At 42.2% G+C, this 22645-nt stretch overlaps 2 protein-coding genes across 4 annotated transcripts; one reads left to right on the top strand and one right to left on the bottom strand.

Annotated features, from left to right (window-relative positions):
* Positions 1-323: 323 nt before the first annotated feature.
* pdia6 (protein disulfide isomerase family A, member 6) lies at positions 324-5077 on the top strand. 2 transcript variants are annotated; one of them, XM_053881013.1, is made up of 13 exons: positions 324-474; positions 744-885; positions 1237-1294; positions 1486-1612; positions 1921-2024; positions 2945-3078; positions 3154-3268; positions 3450-3590; positions 3690-3774; positions 3854-3926; positions 4004-4162; positions 4318-4414; positions 4549-5077. In XM_053881013.1, exons 1-13 carry the CDS (start codon positions 456-458, stop codon positions 4615-4617), a joined length of 1323 nt encoding a protein of 440 aa, XP_053736988.1. In that variant the 5' UTR covers positions 324-455; the 3' UTR covers positions 4618-5077. The 2 variants fall into 2 exon arrangements, with proteins under 2 accessions (XP_053736988.1, XP_053736987.1); XM_053881012.1 differs by having other exon boundaries at positions 326-474; positions 2942-3078.
* hpcal1 (hippocalcin-like 1) lies at positions 4984-21884 on the bottom strand. Of its 2 annotated transcripts, none has more exons than XM_053881016.1 (4): positions 21602-21884; positions 9583-10021; positions 8293-8398; positions 4984-6099 (listed from the first exon to the last, which is right to left on the bottom strand). In XM_053881016.1, the coding sequence occupies exons 2-4, from the start codon at positions 9958-9960 to the stop codon at positions 6002-6004; spliced, it is 582 nt and encodes a 193-aa protein (XP_053736991.1). In that variant the 5' UTR covers positions 9961-10021; positions 21602-21884; the 3' UTR covers positions 4984-6001. The 2 variants fall into 2 exon arrangements, with proteins under 2 accessions (XP_053736991.1, XP_053736990.1); XM_053881015.1 differs by having other exon boundaries at positions 9583-10024.
* Between the last annotated feature and the right edge of the window lie 761 nt (positions 21885-22645).

Raw genomic sequence — 22645 nt, forward strand, 5'->3', positions numbered from 1 at the left:
TTCCTGATAAAGGAGTATCTGTTATGGGTTGACCAAGTTGTGCCCGTAAAGCAGTAGAAGCATCCAGCAATAGACAAGTTAAACCAAGTTACAATAAACAACTATTATATAATGATTTATAATAAACAACTACACTTCACATTCGATTAGGCTTTAAACTCGAACGTTTCACTTTCTACCGTAAACATAAAACAATGCGTGCATGATGCAACACGCTTCGTATCAAATCATACGGCAACAATTTCAAGTTGCGCCTTTTACTGTTGTTTTATGGTACCGGGTCTAAGGCACTACACGGCGCACGCTGATTGGTCCGCCGCTGACACGGCCGCGTCTCGACCAATCAGCGTGGGCCACGGTAAGGTTTCCTTCTGGTCTTTTTTAGCGGAGGCGCAGCGGCCAGTCGCCTGCGTGTTGTGAGTGGAGCCGAGGAGGAGAGCAGAACCACCGTGAGCATGAAACCTTTACTTTTAGGTGAGTTTGAAAGTGTTGTCTACCTTTGAGAGCAAAGACTCTGTTGTTAATCGTCTCGAAGAGAGTGGTTTGTGGTTGCCTGTTGAGTTAGCTGCGCCTGCTAACTGAACCTGACAGGCCTTTGTTATCTTTGAAATGATCAATTAACCTCGTCTGACTTTACCATTTCAACTATTATTTATTGATCCTAAACGACTGCCATGTGCGTTTTAAGTGCTGAAAGTCTGATGTTGTGCTGTGGGCCGGTGCTAAATGGCTGTGGTTTGCAGGAGTGCTGGGCAGTTGCCTGGTGCTGTCGGTCCGAGCCATGTACTCCTCCAGCGACGATGTTGTCGAACTGAACCCGTCCAACTTCAACAGAGAGGTCATCCAGAGTGACAGCTTGTGGCTGGTGGAGTTCTACGCTCCCTGGTGAGTCCGTGGAAGTGTCTCAGGACGAACCCAGAGAACTATTCTACTGTCAATCCAACTGAGAAGATGTCAGCTTGGAATGGTAGTTGTAGTTCACTCGTGGCAACAGAAGCATCCTTGAGAAAGATAGTGACTTTGGATAGTGAAGAGATGACCACGGTGAGACCTGAAGAGAACAATGTGAAGGTCTGTGTTGGTTCTCATCCGTCATCGTGGAGTCAAGAGATGAAGCCAAAGAAGGGCAGATCCTGTTTACTCAATGAGATACCTGGTGCCAGGTCACACTGAAACATGAGGGCTCAAACTGTTAAAACTACTGGTCATGTCAAAATCCTGTCTCTTGTATCGCAGGTGTGGCCACTGTCAAAAACTCACACCTGACTGGAAGAAGGCAGCCACGGCCCTCAAGGTAACAGAACACTTTCCTCACTTCACTTGAGTGAAACCATGTTCTAACAATGTAATGAGTCCCACCGTCTTGTTAGTTATACTCACAACTCTGTGTCACAATTGTTGCTGGCCATGCTGTTGTGAGTCAGTGAAGTTTACTGAAGTAGTTGTCACGCCGGACGTGAAATGAACGTGCATGTGCTCTATCAGGGAATCGTCAAGGTTGGCGCAGTCAATGCCGATGAGCACAAGTCCCTGGGAGGTCAGTTTGGGGTCAGAGGGTTTCCGACCATCAAGATCTTTGGTGCCAACAAGAACCAGCCAGAGGACTATCAAGGTAGGACGGATGGGTGCAGTACCAGGTTTGTCATGTGATGTGTGCCGCTTTAGTGCTGTGTAATTGTTTATTATGGCTTTATTACAAACGTCTGGGAACACCAGCATCTGTTGTGGAGTCACATGACTGCACCTTTAAAGCACTTCCTTGTAGCTAGCATTTAGTTATTTGTGTGCTACTGAAGCACATTTGCATCATTTTAGTTTTGGTTTGTGAGTTGTGATGCTCAGCTGAATTCCCTGCTCAGTTTTGTGTTATAATGCTGTGGCGCACACTGACCATTTTAACCGTGCTGGTTCATCCTGCAGGCGGACGCAGCAGCCAGGCCATCGTGGATGGAGCCATGAACGCGCTGCGCTCTCTGGTCAAAGAGAGACTGAGCGGCAAGTCCGGCAGCTCCGGCTACAAACAGGTGAGGACTAGTGGTGGGACTTTAACAAGTTAATTACGATAATTTAATTTAATTGAACAGTTTGCTCTCCAGACAACAGGGAACCTTTGTAAGTGCAGGAGTTGCTGGTCCACTGATCACACTGATGCACAAGACACGTGGCAGCTCGGATGATAACAACAACAACAAACATGGAGGAATCCCTGAACAAAAGCTTCTGTTTGCTTTTGCTCAGGGATGTTTTTCACCACACAATGACCAGGGTTTCCACTACTATGAATGTACTTGAAATTCTTTTACAAATATTTTCAAGACATTATAAAACAGTTTTAGTTGAAATAAGGTGATATAAAAACTTGAATATAGCCAACATCGTGATTTATTGTGCTATTGTCAAACTGATGCAAACTAAACAATATTTTGTTGTTTGATTCAGTAATATACCAAATTCATTGAAATTGAAAATGTGGCTTCTTGTGGCAAATATTCTTATACCAGTAAACTGCGAGTTAATTGAGGTTAATTAACCACAAATTCTCTAACTAGATTTTTTTTTTTTTTAATCAAATCCCACCCCTAGTGAGGACACAAGTCGAACACTCGATCTTGGTGATCTGCAACTAAAATGCTTGGAAAAGTAGCTTTACTCACATGTTCAAGAGCAGTGTTCACTCACTTCCATTTACGAACCTGAGCAATTCTGCTGACCCTCCTTTTTGGCTTGTCCATGAGGAGAAGGCAGCATCTTACTGACCAATTCAAAGGCTGGATTCATGAACAAACTTTTGCTGTTCATTGTATGACTGGGATTCCTGGTGCTTAAAACCTGCCTCAGTGGCTGGCCAGTTGCGATCATCTGAGCAAGCCACTTCTTTGTATTCTTGGAGCTGCTTCGCATCATCACTGAAGCATCGCTTAATAAAACCGTCTGAATCCAGCAGAGCGGCGGCAGCAGTGGCGGCGGTAAGAGCGACGTGGTGGAGCTCACTGACGACAACTTCGATAGGATGGTTCTGGACAGCGACGACGTCTGGCTGGTGGAGTTCTTCGCCCCCTGGTGTGGACACTGCAAGAAGTGAGTTTCTGATTTTTATTTTAAGCTTCAGGTAACTACAGAAAAACAAAATGAACCCTCTGTTTTGTTGCGCAGCCTGGAGCCTGAGTGGGCGGCCGCCGCAACCACCGTCAAAGAGCAGACCAAGGGGAAAGTTCGTCTGGGAGCCGTGGACGCCACCGTACATCAAGGCGTGTCCGGCCGCTACGGGGTGGGTTTCAACTGATCCCTCTGATCTTAACTAAGGAGCACATTTCCTAGTTTGGTGTAGTTGGGTATTTTTACATTCAAAAGTTAAAAAAAAAAACTTCATGAAATGAGCTTGTTATTTAGAGTCGTGACACAATGGTCTATCCCATATTTGAATCATTACATTTTCACCCTCCGTTCAGATCCGAGGTTTTCCCACCATCAAGATTTTCCGTAAAGGCCAGGAGCCCGAGGACTACGACGGCAGCCGCTCCCGCGCCGGCATCGTTGAGCGAGCCATGGACCTCTACTCTGACAACGCCCCGCCCCCTGAGCTGCTGGAGGTCTGTGTCGAATGGAATAAATCCATATGGTTGTTGCTCAAGGTTACCGTGGCGACATGCCACTTGCTTTGAAGCTGAGCCTCGTGTTTTGTCTCTCAGATTCTCAGCGAAGACGTCCTGACGAAAGCCTGTGAGGACAGTCAGCTGTGTATTATTGCCGTCCTGCCGCACATCCTTGACACAGGTACACACATGCCTCTTTCATCTGAACTATTTCAAGATGAATGAATGAATGAAGCTCACCTGCGCTCCGCCTCTCACAGGTGCATCAGGGAGGAACAGTTACCTGGACGTGATGATGAAAATGGCTGAGAAGTACAAGAAGAAGCTGTGGGGGTGAGAAAAGTCACGTTGTCCGACGACCTAGTGTTGAGAAGGGACTCTCACCCTGTGTCTTTGGCTGCGTCCTCCAGCTGGCTGTGGACTGAGGCCGGCGCTCAGATGGACCTGGAGTCCTCTCTGGGCATCGGCGGGTTCGGCTATCCCGCCATGGCGGCCATCAACACGCGGAAGATGAAGTTCGCTCTGCTCAGAGGATCCTTCAGCGAGACCGGCATTCACGAGTTCCTCAGGTAGGGGGCGCTGTTGCCTCAAATAAGTGTCAGCTTCACATGCAGCAGCCAGGACTTCTGAAACCAGAGCTCTGCAACTAACATTTGGATAAGATGGATTTGTGACGTCATTATTAAACTATATATTATTAAGATTTTTTTTATAATTTTTTTAGGGAACTGTCCGTGGGCAGAGGCTCGACTGCCACTCTGGGAGGAGGCAACATGCCCAAAATCCACTCTGTAGAAGCCTGGGACGGTAAAGACGGACAGGTAGGCCACATGGAACTCAAGTTTCCTCTCCAACAGTGCCACTGATGTGACTTTGACTGTAATGTAACTGAAAATGAGTCCGATGATCATGTGATCGGACCTACGGGTGCGTGACGCTGTCATGTCTTCTTCAGCTCCCAGTGGAGGAGGAGTACGACCTGAGCGACGTGGACCTCGACGACCTGGATAAGGACGAGTTATGAGCCCAGTCAGGCTTTTAAGATCTGAACCACCCAAGCAGTGGTTGGATCTGGTCCTGCGCGACCCCCCCGCCCCTCTCCTGTGGAAGAGTGGGAGGTCGGGTCGCCGCGTTACTGAAAATACTCCAGAGAAGAGACGTGCGACAGACGTGGCGGTCTCGCTTCATCTTCGACCAACACCGGAACACCAGGGGGCGCTGTGTCACCACCCCTGACTCGCAGACCTGTCAAGGGTTGATTATCCCACCAGAATGATGTGGACTTATTAAAAAAAAATCAAAGCTGTAGACACAAATTTTTCTTTTTTTGAAAACGGTGAGGTTCATGGTGCATTTGTGTCCAGTGTGGGGGAGAAAAAGGGGGACTTCCTGTGTAGATTTTTCTTACACGACTTTATTGAACTGTGTGAAAACAAACATTTTTTTTGTTACAAAAATAAAAAGGATAAAAACACGCCACTGCCTCTGTCTTCACGGGAGAAATACGGTCACAGAGCGCATGCACAACATCAACAAGCAAATATTTTCCTGCACAAGTTCACTGAAAACAAATACAGCAGCATGATGCATTCACTGACTCATCAGCTCTGGATCAATTCTGTAGGTGTATTTTGTTAAAAATGACTTCACTTCCTACCAAAACAAACTGCTTTTCTCAATTCAAAAGTAAACTTTCTTTGTAAATACTGAAATGCCTCACAATTCCACCACATCCTGCTCGTAAATGCACCACCCAGCAGTGCTGCACTGTTGGTTTTCTTCTATTCAATTTAAGTTGAAAAATGCTTTGAATGTGTGGGAAAAAAAAGTTTATTTTAATACATTAAAATCATTAACTCCTCCATTTTAGTGAATTGCTAGGTATAATGATTGAGAAAAAAAAATGTATTCATAAAAATGCTTCATAAAAAGAGAACTAATGGTTCAAATAGGAAACATTTTTCATATACAAATTAAAAAGAGAAACAATGTTTTCAGATTTTCTTGTATAATTTCAGCTTAACCAATGACCTTCAATTTAAATAGGGAAAAAAACATATTGAAAATAAAAAGAAAAACAATAATAAATTCAGTCATCAGAGCGGACGATGCAGCTGTGAATGCACCATGCTGCTGTGGAACTAAATGATACTGTTTTAATTAGAGTCCTCCGACGGCCGTAATACTTGGAGCACAAAGTGGTCATGTGACTATGGCACTTCACTTGCGGGGCAGAGCAGAAGTTTCTCCGGCGAGAAGTGAAACACGAGCAGCTCACAGAGAAGAAGATGGATGTAAACATTAAGACGTGGAGTGAGGCTTAATGAGAGGAGGGTCAAGTGGCGACCACCCGGATGATGAAGATGATGATGATGACGCAGTGTGTGAGTGTGTGAGATTGTCTCTGCTCAGAAGTGTTGAGAGGCTCCCTGGTCCGACTGCAGCAGCCTGACGATGGACGGGTCGCTCTTGGCACCTTTGATGAACTCCTCCAGCGACAGCCGACCTGTGGAGACCGAAGAGCGGCTGTCATCACCGGCCGCCGTCACGTGACCCGCGAGCCCCCGCTGACCCAAATCACAACAGGAGAAAAATAGCCGTGAAGCTTTTGTGTCGAAGAATGGAGTCGCCGCTGACCCAGATAACTCCGTCCTTTCAAGCAGCTCTGGGGACCCGAACACCAGCGAGTCTCATCAACAACGTTGTTATTTCTGAGCTGATGTCGGGTATTTTTATCCTTCAGTTTTTGTTGAAATATATTTGAGGACTATTTTCCACGGCTCAAACCACAAGACATGAATTTTAAACAGACTTGTTTTTCAGAACCAGAAGCATCAGGGATTCTGAAACACTCACTATCTGGCGTAGTTTTTCAAGGTGTTTTAATAGTTTGCTCCAAAGACCTGCTTGTTTTAAGCCTAGCAAGATTCAGGTCTTGATCCGTGTCGATTTTTAACGTAGCTCTGCTTGTCCTTCCTTCTTAAATATCATCATCAGAAGAACTCCAGTGGCCTTCAATCAGAACATTTTCTGTCTAGTACTTAAACTATACTGCTTTAAGATGATAAAATAAAATAAAATAAAATGATCCTTCATCTATGGCTCACAATAGCACAGCCATATTAACGTGCTGCTGCTATAAATAAATAAATATAAATAAATTAACATTAATGATCCTAACAAGAAATGTGTACCCGGGCTATAATATTATAATATTCTCTGTACAAATCATAAATATCGGAGGGTATTTGTCGGCGGTGACTATCTTGATAGCAGAACTATGATACAGAACATGTCACTCTGATGTAAATGTACTACATTGCAAAATATTTTTCTTTGTTTTATCCGTTTTATTTATTTATTTTGTGGGCACTAAAAGAATCTATCTTACTGTAACGTTTCAGTCTGACTACTAAGAGTTGCAGGAGATAAACATGGGGTCAAAATTGATTCATTAAGTACTTTTTTTTAGTTTCTCGGACACAGTGAGGGCCACTTAATGAACGGGCCACACGTTACCCAAGGGCCACAGTTTGCCCAGGTCTGCTTTCAAAATTCACCAACGTGAGCTTCTCCACTGGGGTCCAGCACATTAGATGAATTCTTATCTTCCCTTTTTATTTTCCAACATCTATAAAAATCTTTCTTTTATAAACTCTTGTTTTCCGACCTTCAGTTTCACAGTTGCTTACATCCCTAAATAGTGCAGCCGCGCTTGTCCTTCCTAGTAAAACCTCTCCATCCTCCATTTTCTTCATGTGAATGACATGTTTTCACATGTATTACAGGCACTGATTCATCTCTTCAAAGCCTCCCAGGTTCATTGTTGTGTAACAGAAAATGGAGGTTGAGTTTCCCCAAAAATCTGCTGTGATAATTAAATTTGAAGTCGAGTCAAGACCAGGAAGTTAGGGAAATAAAGGTGCCACTGTGAAATTAAAATCAAAAGGAATCCATCTTCTCCTTCTTTGTAAAGGATCTCCACTTTAGAAAAAAGCGGTGGATTCTGAAATTCACGAATAATTTTCTATGTAGCCGTACTTGTCCTTCCTTGTAAAATATCAGTTCACTCAGCATCTCCAATGCTTCATTCACTTCTTTTACCACTTGAAGCTCATCCTTACTTCCTCACTTCAACAACTGATGAATCCAAACCGTTTCTACCTCCAGAGCCAAGTTTCTGACTCAGCTTACGTAACACAGACACAGAGGCAGCAGGCTGGTGCAGTGAAGGCAGCAGCATCCACAGGATCAAGACTCCTCTGGGCTGCAGCTGCTGTCGTCATCTTCCGGCACAGTTGGACCGCCAGAAGAGCCGCCACTTTTCAGCGAGGGACTTAAACTCTCGAGTGTGACATCACCTTTTCACGGCAAATGTCAGCGCGCTCAGCGGGCTAGCACTCAAAACACAGCCCAGTCCTGCTCTCTCTTTTGTCAGCGCACTTCACCAGTGTGTCTGCTGTTTCACACCTGGGTGGCAGTGAAGTCATCTAATCCATGTTCTATTGTTTACTCTGCTGCGACGTGAACATTTGCCATTTTTATTAAAACTTCTTCCAGTGATTGTAGTGGCTTTTCCTTTGAAGTGAAAAATATCAATGGTAGACAGAAGTTCAAAGGAAGACAGGACATGAGTTGCGGTGATGGTGTGAAGTTGTCCAGATTCAGATGATCAACATCATGGTCATCATGGCCTCACCATCATTATCCGTGTCCATCTGTCTGAAGATCTTATCCGTCCGTTTCTCTGGCGTCGACTCGTCTTCAGGCATCTTCATCACCGACGACACCATCTTGTAAATGGCCTGCAAGAGAGGATTTGGCTGTGTCGCTTTGTGTTCGACCACATGCACTCAGACAAACAGGAAGTCTTCCAGCAGACTAAACCACAGGCCTTTCAGCGGAGCATTTTCTTTCCACATTCATTTGTATCCACAAACAGGGCCGACTCAGCTAATATTGATAAAGCCCCGCCGGCTCTCTGCGTCGGAAGAGTAAATATAGCCGCGCTGATAACAGCCAAGTGAAAGGGCAGCACCATGATGTCCGCTCAGAACGTCATGTCAATTCATTCCTGCAGATGACCAGCAGCCAGCTGGTTTCACTTTCCAACTCTTAGACGTGGAAACAGCAGATCAATCCCAGACTCGTCTTATCTTAAGTCGCATCTTAAAAATCACAGCAATATATAATATACATATTAAAATGAATCAATTAAATGAATTAAAATGTGCTATTTACTACATGCATTAATTCATAATTTTTGTTGTTGTTTGCTTTTATGTTAGTCTTCCAACCTCACACAGTTTTTCCGTTAATAACATTGAAAAATATTAAACCTAGATATTGTTACTTTTTTGTTTGTTTATAATTAATTTAAGTTGTTTGTTTTCCTACAGATGAATATTATGGTTCACTACTTGGTCACAAGCACACTAAAACTGAAGACTATCATTTAACTAATAATTTCAATTTCACAATGAAATTTAGATACAGATTAGAGTTTTAATATTGAACATATTTATGGGCACATTTACTTACATACTGTATATTTATTATAAATAACACAAAATAATAATAATGATACATTTATTTTGTAAAAATAAAAACAAATACAGTAACTAAATTGTACATATTCACGTTTATTATGTATGTATTTATTAAGCAATAAAAATAGCTATATTTTAAATCCCCTAAAAGGATTTCAAAAGTTGTAAAACAATAAAATATTGTCAAAGTACATTTATAGCAACAAAACATGAGTGGCTACTCACAGTATTTTTCAGCTAAAAAACATTTTTAATAGCCATTTGTCATTCATTCATTTATTATTTTTTTGAAAAAAAAAAACAAACGCAAGCAAAAGGAGACTTGTGTTGACAGAAATAGCCGTCTGTCCCTGTCATTCATTGGTTGATCTGGGGCGTTGCTGAGGTGATCTGGTTGGGTGGTGGAGCCTATCCCAGTTAGATGTGGTGAACGGCCTCACCTGAACAATCTCCAGCATCTCCGCCCGACTGATGTAGCCGTTCCCGTCCAGGTCGTACATGCTGAAGGCCCAGCGCAGCTTCTGCTCCAGCCCGCCCCTCGAGGTGACGCTCAGGGCGATGATGAACTCCCTGAAGTCGATAGTGGCGTCCCCGTTGGTGTCGAAGGTGCGGAAGACGTGCTCGGCGAACTTGGAGGCGTCTCCGTAGGGGAAGAAGTTGGCGTAGATCTTCTTGAACTCCTCCACCGTCAGGTGTCCCGTGGGACAATCCTTGAGGAAGCCTCGGTACCACTCCTGCAGCTCGTGGTCGGTGAACTGCGTGTTCTCTCGCAGGTCGTTCAGGACCTCGGGCCGCAGCTTGCTGTTCTGTTTCCCCATAGCGGAGCACTCGCTGGGTGGCCTGGCTGGAGGGTGCTGGTGGACGACTCGCCTTCCTCTGCTCCTGAAGCAGACGTACGAGCCTCATTACTGTCCTCAAGTGAGCATCAATGATTCATCAGCTCGATAAATCTGCCGCTGCTGCAAAGATTTATCAGAAAAGCCAGCATCCTTTCAGCCAGTGCAGAGCAACAGATGATAAAAACCACAGATTTGAAGAGCGAAGACGCCTATGTTCCAAAAATGTATCCAAATTGAATAGATCAATTTTACTTTGTCTTCCTCCTGACACATCCGAGTGGTTTTCATGAACTCAGTCATGCTCACGTTCAGTAGCATGGATGTAAAAATGAGTTGTTTACATTCATCTTAAAACTAAATCACTCACACGGCATCACTTCTCATCAAGCAGATTCGTTTTCTCACCTCACATCTCAGTGTATACGCTCTTTACTTTCACTCACCAACACTTCAATAACACTTCGATAACACCTTTTTATAGGCACATATTTTTCTTCTGACGCACCTTTCATTTGGTCGTTTCTCAGTCACTGCAATATGTGCATTTTGATTTATGCCATCCCTTAAACCATCATGAATTATTGAATAGATGGATGGATGAATGTTGTTTGCACACGGACAATGGCAGTCAGAAAGCAAACATGAACTATCAATATATTTATTTATCTGCATTTTTAATGGTTTTATTTCCACTATATTGTCACATACATTTTTAAAAAAGGTTTCTACCCCACAAATACCACTTGAGTATATTAAGTAATTTATGAGCAATCTAGTGATTCAACATTACAGATATTAATTGTATTTTATTAATGTTTATTTATGGATCAATTATATAATGACATATGGCAGTCAGAAAGCAAACATGAACTATCAATATATTTATTTATCTGCATTTTTAATGGTTTTATTTCCACTATATTGTCACATACATTTTTAAAAAAGGTTTCTACCCCACAAATACCACTTGAGTATATTAAGTAATTTATGAGCAATCTAGTGATTCAACATTACAGATATTAATTGTATTTTATTAATGTTTATTTATGGATCAATTATATAATGACATATATGTTGGGATAGATTCAGTCTTCTATTTGCAGTTTGAAATGTATTATTAGTCGATATCTTCATGTAAATAGTTTGTTTTAACTACAGAGAATATATTTTTCAATATGTATTTTGTATATTAAATTCAGTGGTACCTCGGTTCTCGACCACAATCCGATCCAGACGGCCTGGAGTGCGCGCTCCAGCCTCGGAGGTGTGGAGAGCGAGCACCTCCCCTGTGACACTCTACCACGGTCCAGTGCGGAGACAGGAAAGGTTTTACACCTCAATATGAAGAAGCTGATCGGTCCGAGCACGTTATGTTTTTTCTGGCTTTTTTCGTGGGCGTTCCAGTTCTGGATTTGCATTCGAAGTCCGAAGCAAAAAAATCTCAAAATTTTTGTTCAAACTCCGATTTGTTCGAATTCCAGGACGTTCGAAAACCGAGGTTCCACTGTATATTTTATTGCTATTTGTATTACTCTTCTCCCCTTTCTATGAAATGTGACACAAATGTAAAAAAAAGAAGCAAATGCACATGTTTTATGTGAACGAGACCAAAATATAAGATGATGAAAAGCATATTCACTCCGACTTATTTATTAATAACTAGCTGCTGAGTTATGAATGTGAAAAGAGGGTTTGAGAAATGGCTCGTATTGACTCTCTAGACAGTAAGCATGAAAGCACTAGAGCGCATCGGGAGAAGAACTACTGAGAACGGCGATCATGGCGGCGCCTTTGTCGGCAGAAAGGTCGTGACATTTTCATGTGAGTGTGTGAATCTAGACAACTGTTTCACATTGTGTCAACAAGCAAGAGTGTTAGCAGAGAAGGGAAAACACCACTGGCGCTAAAAAAAACAAGTCAGTTTAACACACCTCTGAAACATCATTTAATACATGATAAGTGGCACTTTTCTAAACTTGAGTTTATAAGTCTAGTGACCACAGGTAAGAGCAGCAGTCAGTGACTCATTGGTCGGTCCATCTCTCCGTCACTCGAGAACAAGACCCCATGATACTTGCACTCTTCCACCTGAGGAGGGAGCTCCTCTCCATCCAAGCGCTTAAATTTAATGGCGGAGGAATGACTTCATCACACCGAATCTAACTTTGTATTCGCTTCAGTAAACATCTTGAGGAAGTCAGTCCCTCCAGGAGATGGTGATGTTGCGATCCCCACGATGCACAAGTTCTGCAAGGTGCTGCAATGTTGTCCAATCACTGCAACTTTCCCGCCAATTCCACATCACATTAGACTCCTTTTGCCCACCACACGTCATATTCCCTCCCTCCATTCATAAATGTCCAAATTCCCATGATTGAAATGTATAATAGATGTTATGGATGATGGGGTGGACGAAAACAAACATGGCTGACTGCAAGATCCAACATTTACCTCTCAGACTCCACCCATCCAAACATCCGTCAGGAGCTCCGTAACAAAACAATGAGCGCTCACTAGTCACTATTGTTAAATTTTTGCAGCCCGGAACTTTTTTAGGCTAAAAACTGACTCAAGTTTTCTACAAACTCATTTGCAAAGGTCCATATTTTCCATCACATAAATGAGCGTAACTTTCACTGCAATACTTTTCAAAAATCTGGGAAAAATCAATACAAAATCCTGCAGGAACTCATCCGTGAATTCAAGTAAAACACGCACCAAAGAATAAGAAGAAAATGCAGGTCATGTGATCTGGCGATGTTCATGAAGGAGCTAATCAGCTAAACCTTAAGAGTGTTTGGGAGCCATGACAGGTCGGGCCATTTCAGCTGGATCCAGGAGGGAGGAGAGGTGATAAGATATCGCTCAGCGTGGTTTCAATGAAAACGTCGCTGGAGAAACCGGCTGAACCTGCGATCACGTTGTAAAAGGTTGAGTGGGTGGGCTGCAGTGATAGAAGTGCGGGGGCGGTTAAGAAGAAAGAATGGAAAAAGTATGACACACAGAAGGGGAAAGACTATTTCCAGCCGCACCGTTAAATAATTCTCCTGCACCACACCTCCACTGCTCCCTCCATCACATGATGAACAGAGCAGACTGGCTCCTCTCATTCAGTTATTGGCGCCGCCATGACAAAAAAGCACATTCAGACGGGGTCTTTCACTCACGCAGGCGCCTTTTGCTCACAAATGTCACCGGGGTGTCATTTCCTGTCTGTTTATGAATCAAAGCAGCCAGCCGTCACGAGAGGAGGGCTTCGTGTTTCACCAGATTCATGCTCCACACCAGACACATCCAGCGAACCTTGTGCGAGGGCCATTTACATTTTGCTGTGCATGTGTAGGTGTGTTTTCTGAGTCCTTCCCACACACCGAAAACATGCAAATGAGCTACCGTGGAGGACAAAATGTGAGTTATGAACTGAGGGATCCCCCCATCCCCACTCATACAAAGTCATCGTCGATCTCTTTTGACATTTTACTTTTTAACAGATTTAAAGATGAATGTCAATTATTGAGGAAACTGTCCCCTGCCACTCAAATGTATCGTATTTCGAGGGGAATTATTCTCCACCTTTCAGAACTGAAACCTCGAAGGCCTTAAAGAGAGCTCAGACCTCCACTAAAACGCACAGTTCCACCCACACTTTGTTTTTCGTTTTGCAGAATTTGATCAAAATTCGAACGATTCTCGTAGGTTCATTGACCCGAGGCTTAGCAATCACAGGCATCACAGGAACTCTTGAGGTTATCAACATCACCCTGGTAGCGACACTGGGATTTGATTGGTCGACACGACATGTTATTGGAGGGATGAGTGATGCTGTTGGCAAAATGTGCGCCTCAAAATGCAAGAAATAGAGTTTGGGGGGTTCACATTTCCCAGGGGAGGAAGCTAGGTGGCTTGTGCCTTCAGTCTTAGGCGAACGGCTGCTGCCACGCCATGTATAGTATAGTTACCAAATACAATATTGGGCCACGCAGCCTCAAATCTAAAAGACTGAAGACATCCTGCGGCCTCACATGGGGCTCAAGCTGCATAAAAGAAAACTGGACTTCCTATTGAGAATAGGAGCCTCTGAAACTTCCTTATAGTTCGGGCATCTCAAACAAGGGTCTTTCTACAAGTCCCATAACGCATCGCAACAGCTCACAGTACACACTCAAGTCAAAGCCATCAGTAAGGACATTTCATTTTGAGCTGGAGTGGATTTTTGTGGCACAGACTTTCGATTTTACTTACCTAAAAAGCAGAAGCTGGGTTTTAGTTTGAGTGTTGATCGTGTTAAAACAAGAACACATCTGCGCTGCCTTGCTACCACAATTTTCAGACGCTGCTCTGCACTGTTGGTTCATGGATTTTTTTCCAGGCTGCCAGTAAAACAAATGATGTGGAGAGAAGAATTTTAAATAGCGGTGCACGGTTCAGATCCTTCCTACATTCTTCCTACATTCTTGGCGAGCTCCGCCAGCAAAGGTCTCATCACGGGCTACCCAATCAAAATTACTTGTGATGCCTTCAGGCGGCCACTTCCCACGTTCTCAGTGCTCTCTCGAAACACTCAAAATATGTCTTTCAATTTTGACCGCAATCCGACTCTTGCCATATTTAAGAACACCCCACATGAGTCCAGTTATATTTAGAAAGTACAGCAAGAGGACGCTGGAGAAATCGAATGGAAAATGCATTTTGAAACAAGAGAAAAGTGGCTTTTTGGGAGGGGTGGAGTGAGTCCCAGCAACATTGGGTGAGAGTAGGGGACACCCTGCATTGACGCACTTCCTTTTTTAAAAGCTGAAAATACTGTTAAACACGCTCCTTTACTAATGTTAGTTATGACCTTTCAAATGACAACGTATGAGTCAGCAATCATTATGTGGCAGAAAATGACGTCCACCCCCTCAATAACCTGCCAGTGATTTCTTCTGGAGCCTCTTATAAATGACACCACCAACAGAGCAAATCATGGATGACGTCCACTGGAAAACAGCCTGAAAGGTTTCTTTCACGTTCACTTCTAACAAGGTCCTGGTCAGTTATTCGCAGAAGAACCTTCGATCTGCGCCAAACTGGCCTCGATGGCCTCCTGTGATTTAAATGAGGAGCGTGGAGAGAATCGTGTTATAAAAACGTGCCATTATCAAGTTCCCCTTAAAGCCACCATCACAACAAAGAGTTGAAACTCTGAATGACAAAGCCAAGCACAAGGCTACGTTCCGCCTCAACTTCGAAACAAATCGGGCCACTGCACTAGTTGAAGGACATCAGCTCAAATTAGCCTTTTTAGAATTCTAATGTTCATGAATGAGCATTTCAACCAAGGTTTTTTCATCTTGATCAATGACACCCATCCCTAGCAATGAGTTACGGATCATTAGCCATTTCCACTTAGCATGCCACAGGGCCTTGCTAGAGCAGCAAACAGCGTTCAAATAGGAAATTGTGCGGAAAAAAAAGTAGATTTGAATTTTAAAGTCTAACATAAACATTACATTACATTATGCTCAGAGAGGTCAGTTCCTTTCCACAGTGCTTCTGCGATGCTTCCACATTTGATGGAAATTAATAGTAACTTTTTAAAAGTATTTTGTAAAAAAAATAAAAAATAAAAAACTGCTGTTGCAATACACGCAACAGAACTTTTAGAACAAGAGTGGCTTTGGAACTGGCACCATTTAATAGTTGTACGAACAAAGCCGAACAGGTGCAGCTGCGTATTTGGTTTAGCCAAATATGCCTGAATTAGATGTAGATGAAAAAAACGTATCTAATAGGAACCTGCCATTCCATAATGAACTATGATCTGATCTGAGCTCCGTTGATTCACTCATCTCTCTGGCATGCAGCGCTATTTTGCTAGCATTTAGCATTGCTAGTGCTTTAATTTTGAGCCAAAACTGGGAGAAGTTCCAAGCAACTGAGATGTTTTATATTAGGTTGCACTAGTCGTTATATGACCCAGGTATGGTTGAACAAAGTATGGTTGGTGATTTTGGTGAGAATTTAAGTTGCGCACAGTAATAGAGTGACGATATTACTGTGCCGACATCGAAGACCATCCAGTTCTGGTTCATAACACTAGCAATGCTAAATGCTAACAAAGTAGCGTTGTGTGCCAGGGCAATTCTCTGTGCGCACAAACATAAAAGTCAGGGAAAAACATATTTCACTATGGAATGGCTGTGGCTTGTTCCTTTAAGAGTTCACATGTGTCTTCTTCAATTATCTCTTCTTTGTTGCTTGATGCCTTGGCTGTCCCAGTGGGAGATGAAAACCGAAGATCTCATGCATCTGTGACATTTGACAACCAATTATTCTGTGACTGACAGCAGCCCTGAAGATTCTGGTCCTGACTCTTGGCTCTTGAACCTGCCCAGTAGAACTCCATTGTCAAGCTTACATTTGTCTTTCAGTGCTCATAAACCTTTCACACATTTCCAGAAACTGAAAATATTTTTGTCGTCGCCTATTACAAAGCTTCATCTTTGGACTGGGGCCATTTCCTTTCCTTGACCCCCAGAACCACCTCTGAACCAGCGACCTCCTCTGAAGCGTTTCCTGTCTAGTGAATGTGTTTCTCACCAGCTCTGGTGCTACAGGCATTGACACCACTAGCCCATGACCCCTCCCCGCCTGCCTCCAGGCTCAGTTCCAGTAAACCACTGACCAGACCCGCTTCACCGCCGCCCTGCGTCCACCTCATTTCCCGGGAAATGGCTTGTCACAACAAAGCAGCTTTTCTCAGGCACCAGATGTATTAGTCAGTGTGAAGAGTTTCTGGAACAGTGAGGTGTCACTTTCATAGTATACGTGGCAAAACTCATAGTAACACTTGGAGAAAATATGAGGAGCTCATTACCATACTAAGTGACAGATTTCTTCTCTCTCTGGAAAAATCTCTGGTAAGGTTGATATAACTCTCTACAGATTTGCGACTTCCAACAGCCACAGTTCTTAGGAAAACCGTGTTTAGTGTGTTTGCGCTGTTTTGTTTACAGACGCGTCAAAGAATAGACTTTAACTGCAAGTTTGTTTATCCATTATCCACTTTCCGAAGAGGATCTCAGGTTAGCGGCAACCCCCAGCTCACAGAGCTAATGGCTGAACGTAGGAGACATATGTACACAAAAGCTCGCTTTACAATAACAGTTTGAGTCAGATCTGAAGTCACACTTGAGGCCAGGTGCGCCAATAATCAACCCCAAAGAAAACAGACACCCTTTCAAGTGTTGCAATATGACATGTCCTCAGCTGCACCTCATCATGGCCACGGTTTTTAATAACCTTAATTCCTGCTGCTGTACGCACTAAAGGCATCACAGGTTTTAAAATCACTCGCTATTAGTTAAGCCACAGCCGAAGCAGTCTTTCTGGATGAAAGTGGAACGTCTTCAAAAGCTGTCACTCAGTATGTACAAAGCATATAATACGGGCTGTTTAATATATACATGTTCAAGCAGATTTCAGCGAACTTCACTCGAAAAAACTAAGAATTAAGATCCAAGCAATGGTGAAAATAAACTCACCAGAGAGAGAACTGTCCTTGTTTTCTTCTTGTTCCTGCTTTGATGCTCAGATGTTGGTGTTCGCTGGGGTCAACATGGGCACCCTAACTATGTACCCTGACACCTTCCTGTCATTTGAAGCACAGGAGCTTGTCTCTATGACTCACTAGTGTATAACCAGCGCGCTCAACTAACTGATGGGACACAAGTGGGGGCCTTGCTGATTTATTAAGTAATAAAACAACATTGAATATGGGAGAAAAATTCTTAATAATACTCAGTCCATTAAATTGTTGTTTTTCACCACTGCATATCATATCTGTTTTTTAATCCCGCTCCAAAATGTTGGCAGCTATATATCTAATAATGGTCGAAGGCACATAGAATTTTTGTCCTAGATTGAAGAATTATATTGTTATTGAGCTCACACACACAAAGTTCAGTGGGATTTGAACACAGGCCTCAGCGGTTAAAGCGCTGTCCTTGTCTATAATCTGTCTATAAAAACTTCACATTTTGGCACCGTGGTCACATGACAGTTATGTTGTTTGGAATGCTGTGTTTTACGTTATTTTGCTTGTTGAGAAAAGCATGCCACGCGAGCTGCCAGTATACAAGCTACACCATATGTCACTGACCAATCCTTCACAACCATCCTGGATCCAGATGGCATTTAGCCACAGCCAGCAGCCTTGAGCTCGTGACGTGATTCAAACTAAGGATGTAAGAAAATAAAATGATATGCACAGATAGCACAATATTGTATTAATATTTTTGCAGAAACATTGCAATACTGTCTATATCTATACTGTCTATAATGATTAATTCTGTCATACAGTCTTGATATTTCAAGTCAGCTATTTAATACTAATAATATTTCCTTTCTGTACACTGTTGTTGTTGTTTAAAGAAGCGATTAATTCATATTGGACTGCAAACTTTAACTGAAGTTGCTAACTGTTATTAACTAACTTCATAATAATAATCTTGTTTCACACATATAATATTGTACTGTATTATCTGATTTTCTCTCTCAAAATAATGGCTTTTGTTAACAAATTTTACAATATGTTGCTTAAACTACAGCCACAGCCCAAATTCATTTCCATTAAAGATGTAGATGAAGGACCAATAAAAAAAACTACTTTATTTAGATTTATTTGCTCGTGAAAACATGATTTTTTCATTTGCTGATGGTATATTTTTTTATTTAATTAGAATGTTAGTTAATTGAATACTCATCTGCTGCTCTGATTTCCATTTTTTTATTTATTTTGTTTTATCCTCGCGATACTAGAAATGGCATGTAGTAATTGTAAACACAATATCGACTGTGTGTCAATATTATCATGAAACCCTTAGCACCTGTAGCAATGAGAAGTTCAATATCTGCTTCTACTGTAAAACTATTGTCCAGAATAAGATATTTATTAGACGCACCAATCAAAGTGAATTCTTATGACTAAAACTGAGAGAGTCTGAATGATTAAAACCTGTACAAAGATGGCTGAGATTATCTTGCCACGCAGGCTGTTTCACACCTTATTTGAACGGGAACCTAATCCGAACAATCAGATATTGTTCTGGGCTCGCAAAGAAAGCCACCATCCTATTTCACTGCAGCTCGAGGAGCGAGCGGAACTTTGGCCGCATCAGGTGGGTGAGGAGCTCCTGTGAGCGGCAAGAAAAGAGAAAATGAGCTCTCCAGTTATTCTGGCGCTGCGTGGCAGCTCCTGTGAACTAGTGTCAGAGAAAAACCACGCGCTGGATCAGGATAAAGTCTCCTGACACACCAGTCGCCATGGCAACTGGATAGTAGTGGAGGCTCACGAGGAGAAAGCGAGTGAAACTATCAATCTGGGGCAGATGCAGGCCAGGATGTACGGAGGAAGAGCCGAGAACATTGTGGGCTTTTTGAAATCAGAACCGAAGCCCATGAGGAGCTGGACATCAATTATTCATGGCCGTTTTATTTACTAATTTGTAAGAAGTGTCATGCTCCCCGGTTGCCTCCGCTGTGCACTGGAGTAAATGTGGTCCCATGATCCCACCATCAGGCCGTGGGTCTGCACTATGGACTCCTCCTGGTTGAGTGTGAATAGCAGAACTCCATAATCCTTCACTGTGGATGAATTATTTAATGCTTGCGCTGTGTTTAATAAAAGAAATTAGCTCAAGTTGGGTTCTTTGTTTACCGGGGAAGTTCCTCATATATTCCAAAGTAGGTTATGGAAATGAGCTTTTCGCTGCCCCATAAAATGCTTTTTCTCTTTTAACATGGCTCTCTGATGCTAGCTGCCTGTCTCAGTAGGAATTAAAGTCATTTTAAATCTTTTATTTAATAAGGACTCAATAATTTTAGTGACTCTAGATGTGAGTGTTCTTTTAGATGTCCACAAGAAGAATTTCAGGGCTTAAAACATGCTGTTTTGAAGCTTGCATGACTCTAAAAAATGAGTTCCTAGACGATTATAACAACTTTAATTTCACCATTTCATAATTTTGATCAATTGATAATGCTCTTTTTCAAGCTAATTATGCATCACTGTGTCATATAAATGTCGATTTTAAACCTAGAAGCTCTATTGTGAGTCTCTGCTCTACACTGAGAGTCTGATGACTGAGTAGCCCTTCAAAGGAAGCTCACTCGTGTTGCTGAAGTGGCTGGTTGCAGTCACTGGAGCAGCAATAACCAGCCTGTCCATGGTCTGCCCTCAGGTCCCTAGTGGTGGCTACATGCATAGCAATGCCAAAATTACCTTTTTGTGTAAAAGCTCATCATCAAACATTTCTTTTTCCTTCAGATGAGAACGAACTACCTCGGAGGAGATTTAAAAAGTGACAGTGGAAGATGTAAGACAACAACAGGGTTTTTTTTCCAGGCATCACTTTCATCCGGATCAAACAAGGCACATCATTATTTACAGTACGGAATACATTTAGATCTGCAGTAGTGAGCGACAGAACCTTGTGTGGACTCACAGCTTCACTTCATGATCTAAATGTCATGTGCGTTTACTGTACGGCGGTGCTGCCATTTTCCATTTTCAAGAGTTTCCCTACACTAATTTAAATGATAACACAGGAATAACAGTGATTAATAATTCATGCACTTTTTCATCTCTTCAACCCTGATTTTCTAGTCTCATTTCTGTGTGTCATTTGTTTATATACCAGCTATTATTTGACTTAATTCCACTCAGCATTAACTTATTTGTTTATATGGACATTGATTCCTTAAAATCATGTACTTAAGTTAATACATTTCTAACAACTTTGTCTGAAAAACTTGTGAATATTAAGGTTGAATTTTGACTGGTATGTTCCGGAAATCACTAAAATACATCAAAAATAACATTGTTTCACTTTTAAAAATGAACATTTACAATTCTCTCAACTAGATACTGTTAATTTCAATATTTCGCCTGTTTTGCTTAATCATAGTATTTTCTATATCATACATAGTTTCAATATATTACTTTCCTGTGTGTCTTTCTTTTCATGACATTACTATTGTTTTCTTTATTAACATTCGTAACATCTGAAATTAGGCTGACGCTTATTATACTGTATATGAAATCTAATGTAACATTTTCCCACAGTCCTCCAGCCACTCTGGTTTCCTCCCACAATCTAAAAGCACATGCAGATTAATTTCTCACTCTACATTTTCTGTGGGAGTGAGTCGGAGTGTGACCTTTCCAGGGTGTCCCCCACCTATCACCCCATGCATCTGGGATTGAGACCTCCATTATCATCATGCAGAGAGCAGCAGAAGAAATTGTGGTGGCTGGTTCAGTACCTTGCTCATGAGCAACACTACAATCTGTTATGTGTAAAACTGAGTCATTTTCATTTCAGAACATTAGAAGAACTTATTGAAAGGCTCGCCAGTTGATGGACACCTACTGCAACAGGACCTACGTGTGGAATGTGTAAATATTTTGGGTAGTACAACGACAGATGACCAAAATGTTGATAGTTAGACTTAAAAATGTAAATAGTAAAATGGGCGTTTCCCGTAAAATAAAACATTTAATGGTAATGCGGCAACACCAGCGCAACAATTACTTTATGATCCTCAAGCGTCTTCTTATTTAAAGTGACTGACGTACCTGTTTGAAGTGGAGGTCTTCTGGCTTGGAAGTCCAGTTCGGTCCAGCTGGGCTGAAGACACTTTCCACTACGAGTCGTCAGCTGCAGTCTAACTTGACCGTTAACTTAGCCTCACGCAAACCCCCCAAAATTGCTGATCGACAGTCTTCAAATCAGACGCGAGGCTGTGATATCGTCAAGTCAACCGTGAAATAAGTTGTATTCACGCTGGATTTTGGGTAAATGCACGCGCGAAGTTCCCGATGTAGCGGTTTTATCATTTAGTGGAAGATGTGGCTCAGAGCTCGGCTTTCATCCGAATCACCCAAGATTTTACTGAGGGGGGTCGAGTTCCTGCTAACATTTATCCATCGCTAAGTTAAACACTATTCGTCACTATAATGTACAACTAAAACGGAAAATGTAGAGAAAATAATGTGCTTCGTACGTAATGAAAATGGTGTGTTTATACTGCCAGAATTACGTACGTTATGGCCAAATATCCCCCCGTACTAGGTAATGGAACGTTCCGCTCTCGCTGCTTCCACAGTAAAAACGGCAGCAGCAGCGTCCTGTGGAAAATTGTCGTTTCTGTCTATTATTAGAGCCCAATCTTGAGTAAATGCTTGGTTCCGAAGAAAACAAAAGTCCGTTCGTTTGGGCCCACACGCATTTTATCATCATTTTAAAGTGGTACAGCCCCCTTCCCCCTCAATAAACGTGATAAATGAAACAAACTATCAGTTGAAGCTTATGATAATGTAAAAGAAATCGTGGACGGCCTTAATCTTCGTTGTCATAACTTAGTCTTAGTCTTTAAGTCATTTTTATATAAAACTTAGAAATATGTATGGCGAGTGCTGTCATCCATCTGAAGTTTGGAGCAGAGCAGTAGAGGTTAAAGGGCACTATCTCGTTGGTTATTCAGTCATAGTTGCGATCATTCCTTTTAATAGTCACAGTTTAAATGCATTTTTATTTATTATTAGGGCTTTTTCCAAATCAAATTTATTCTAGCCTAAATTTACTATTTGTACAGGTGGTGTCATGTTTAGCCAGTGTTA

This window comes from Synchiropus splendidus, chromosome 12 (genome assembly GCF_027744825.2).
Source record: "Synchiropus splendidus isolate RoL2022-P1 chromosome 12, RoL_Sspl_1.0, whole genome shotgun sequence".
NCBI lineage: Eukaryota > Metazoa > Chordata > Actinopteri > Syngnathiformes > Callionymidae > Synchiropus > Synchiropus splendidus.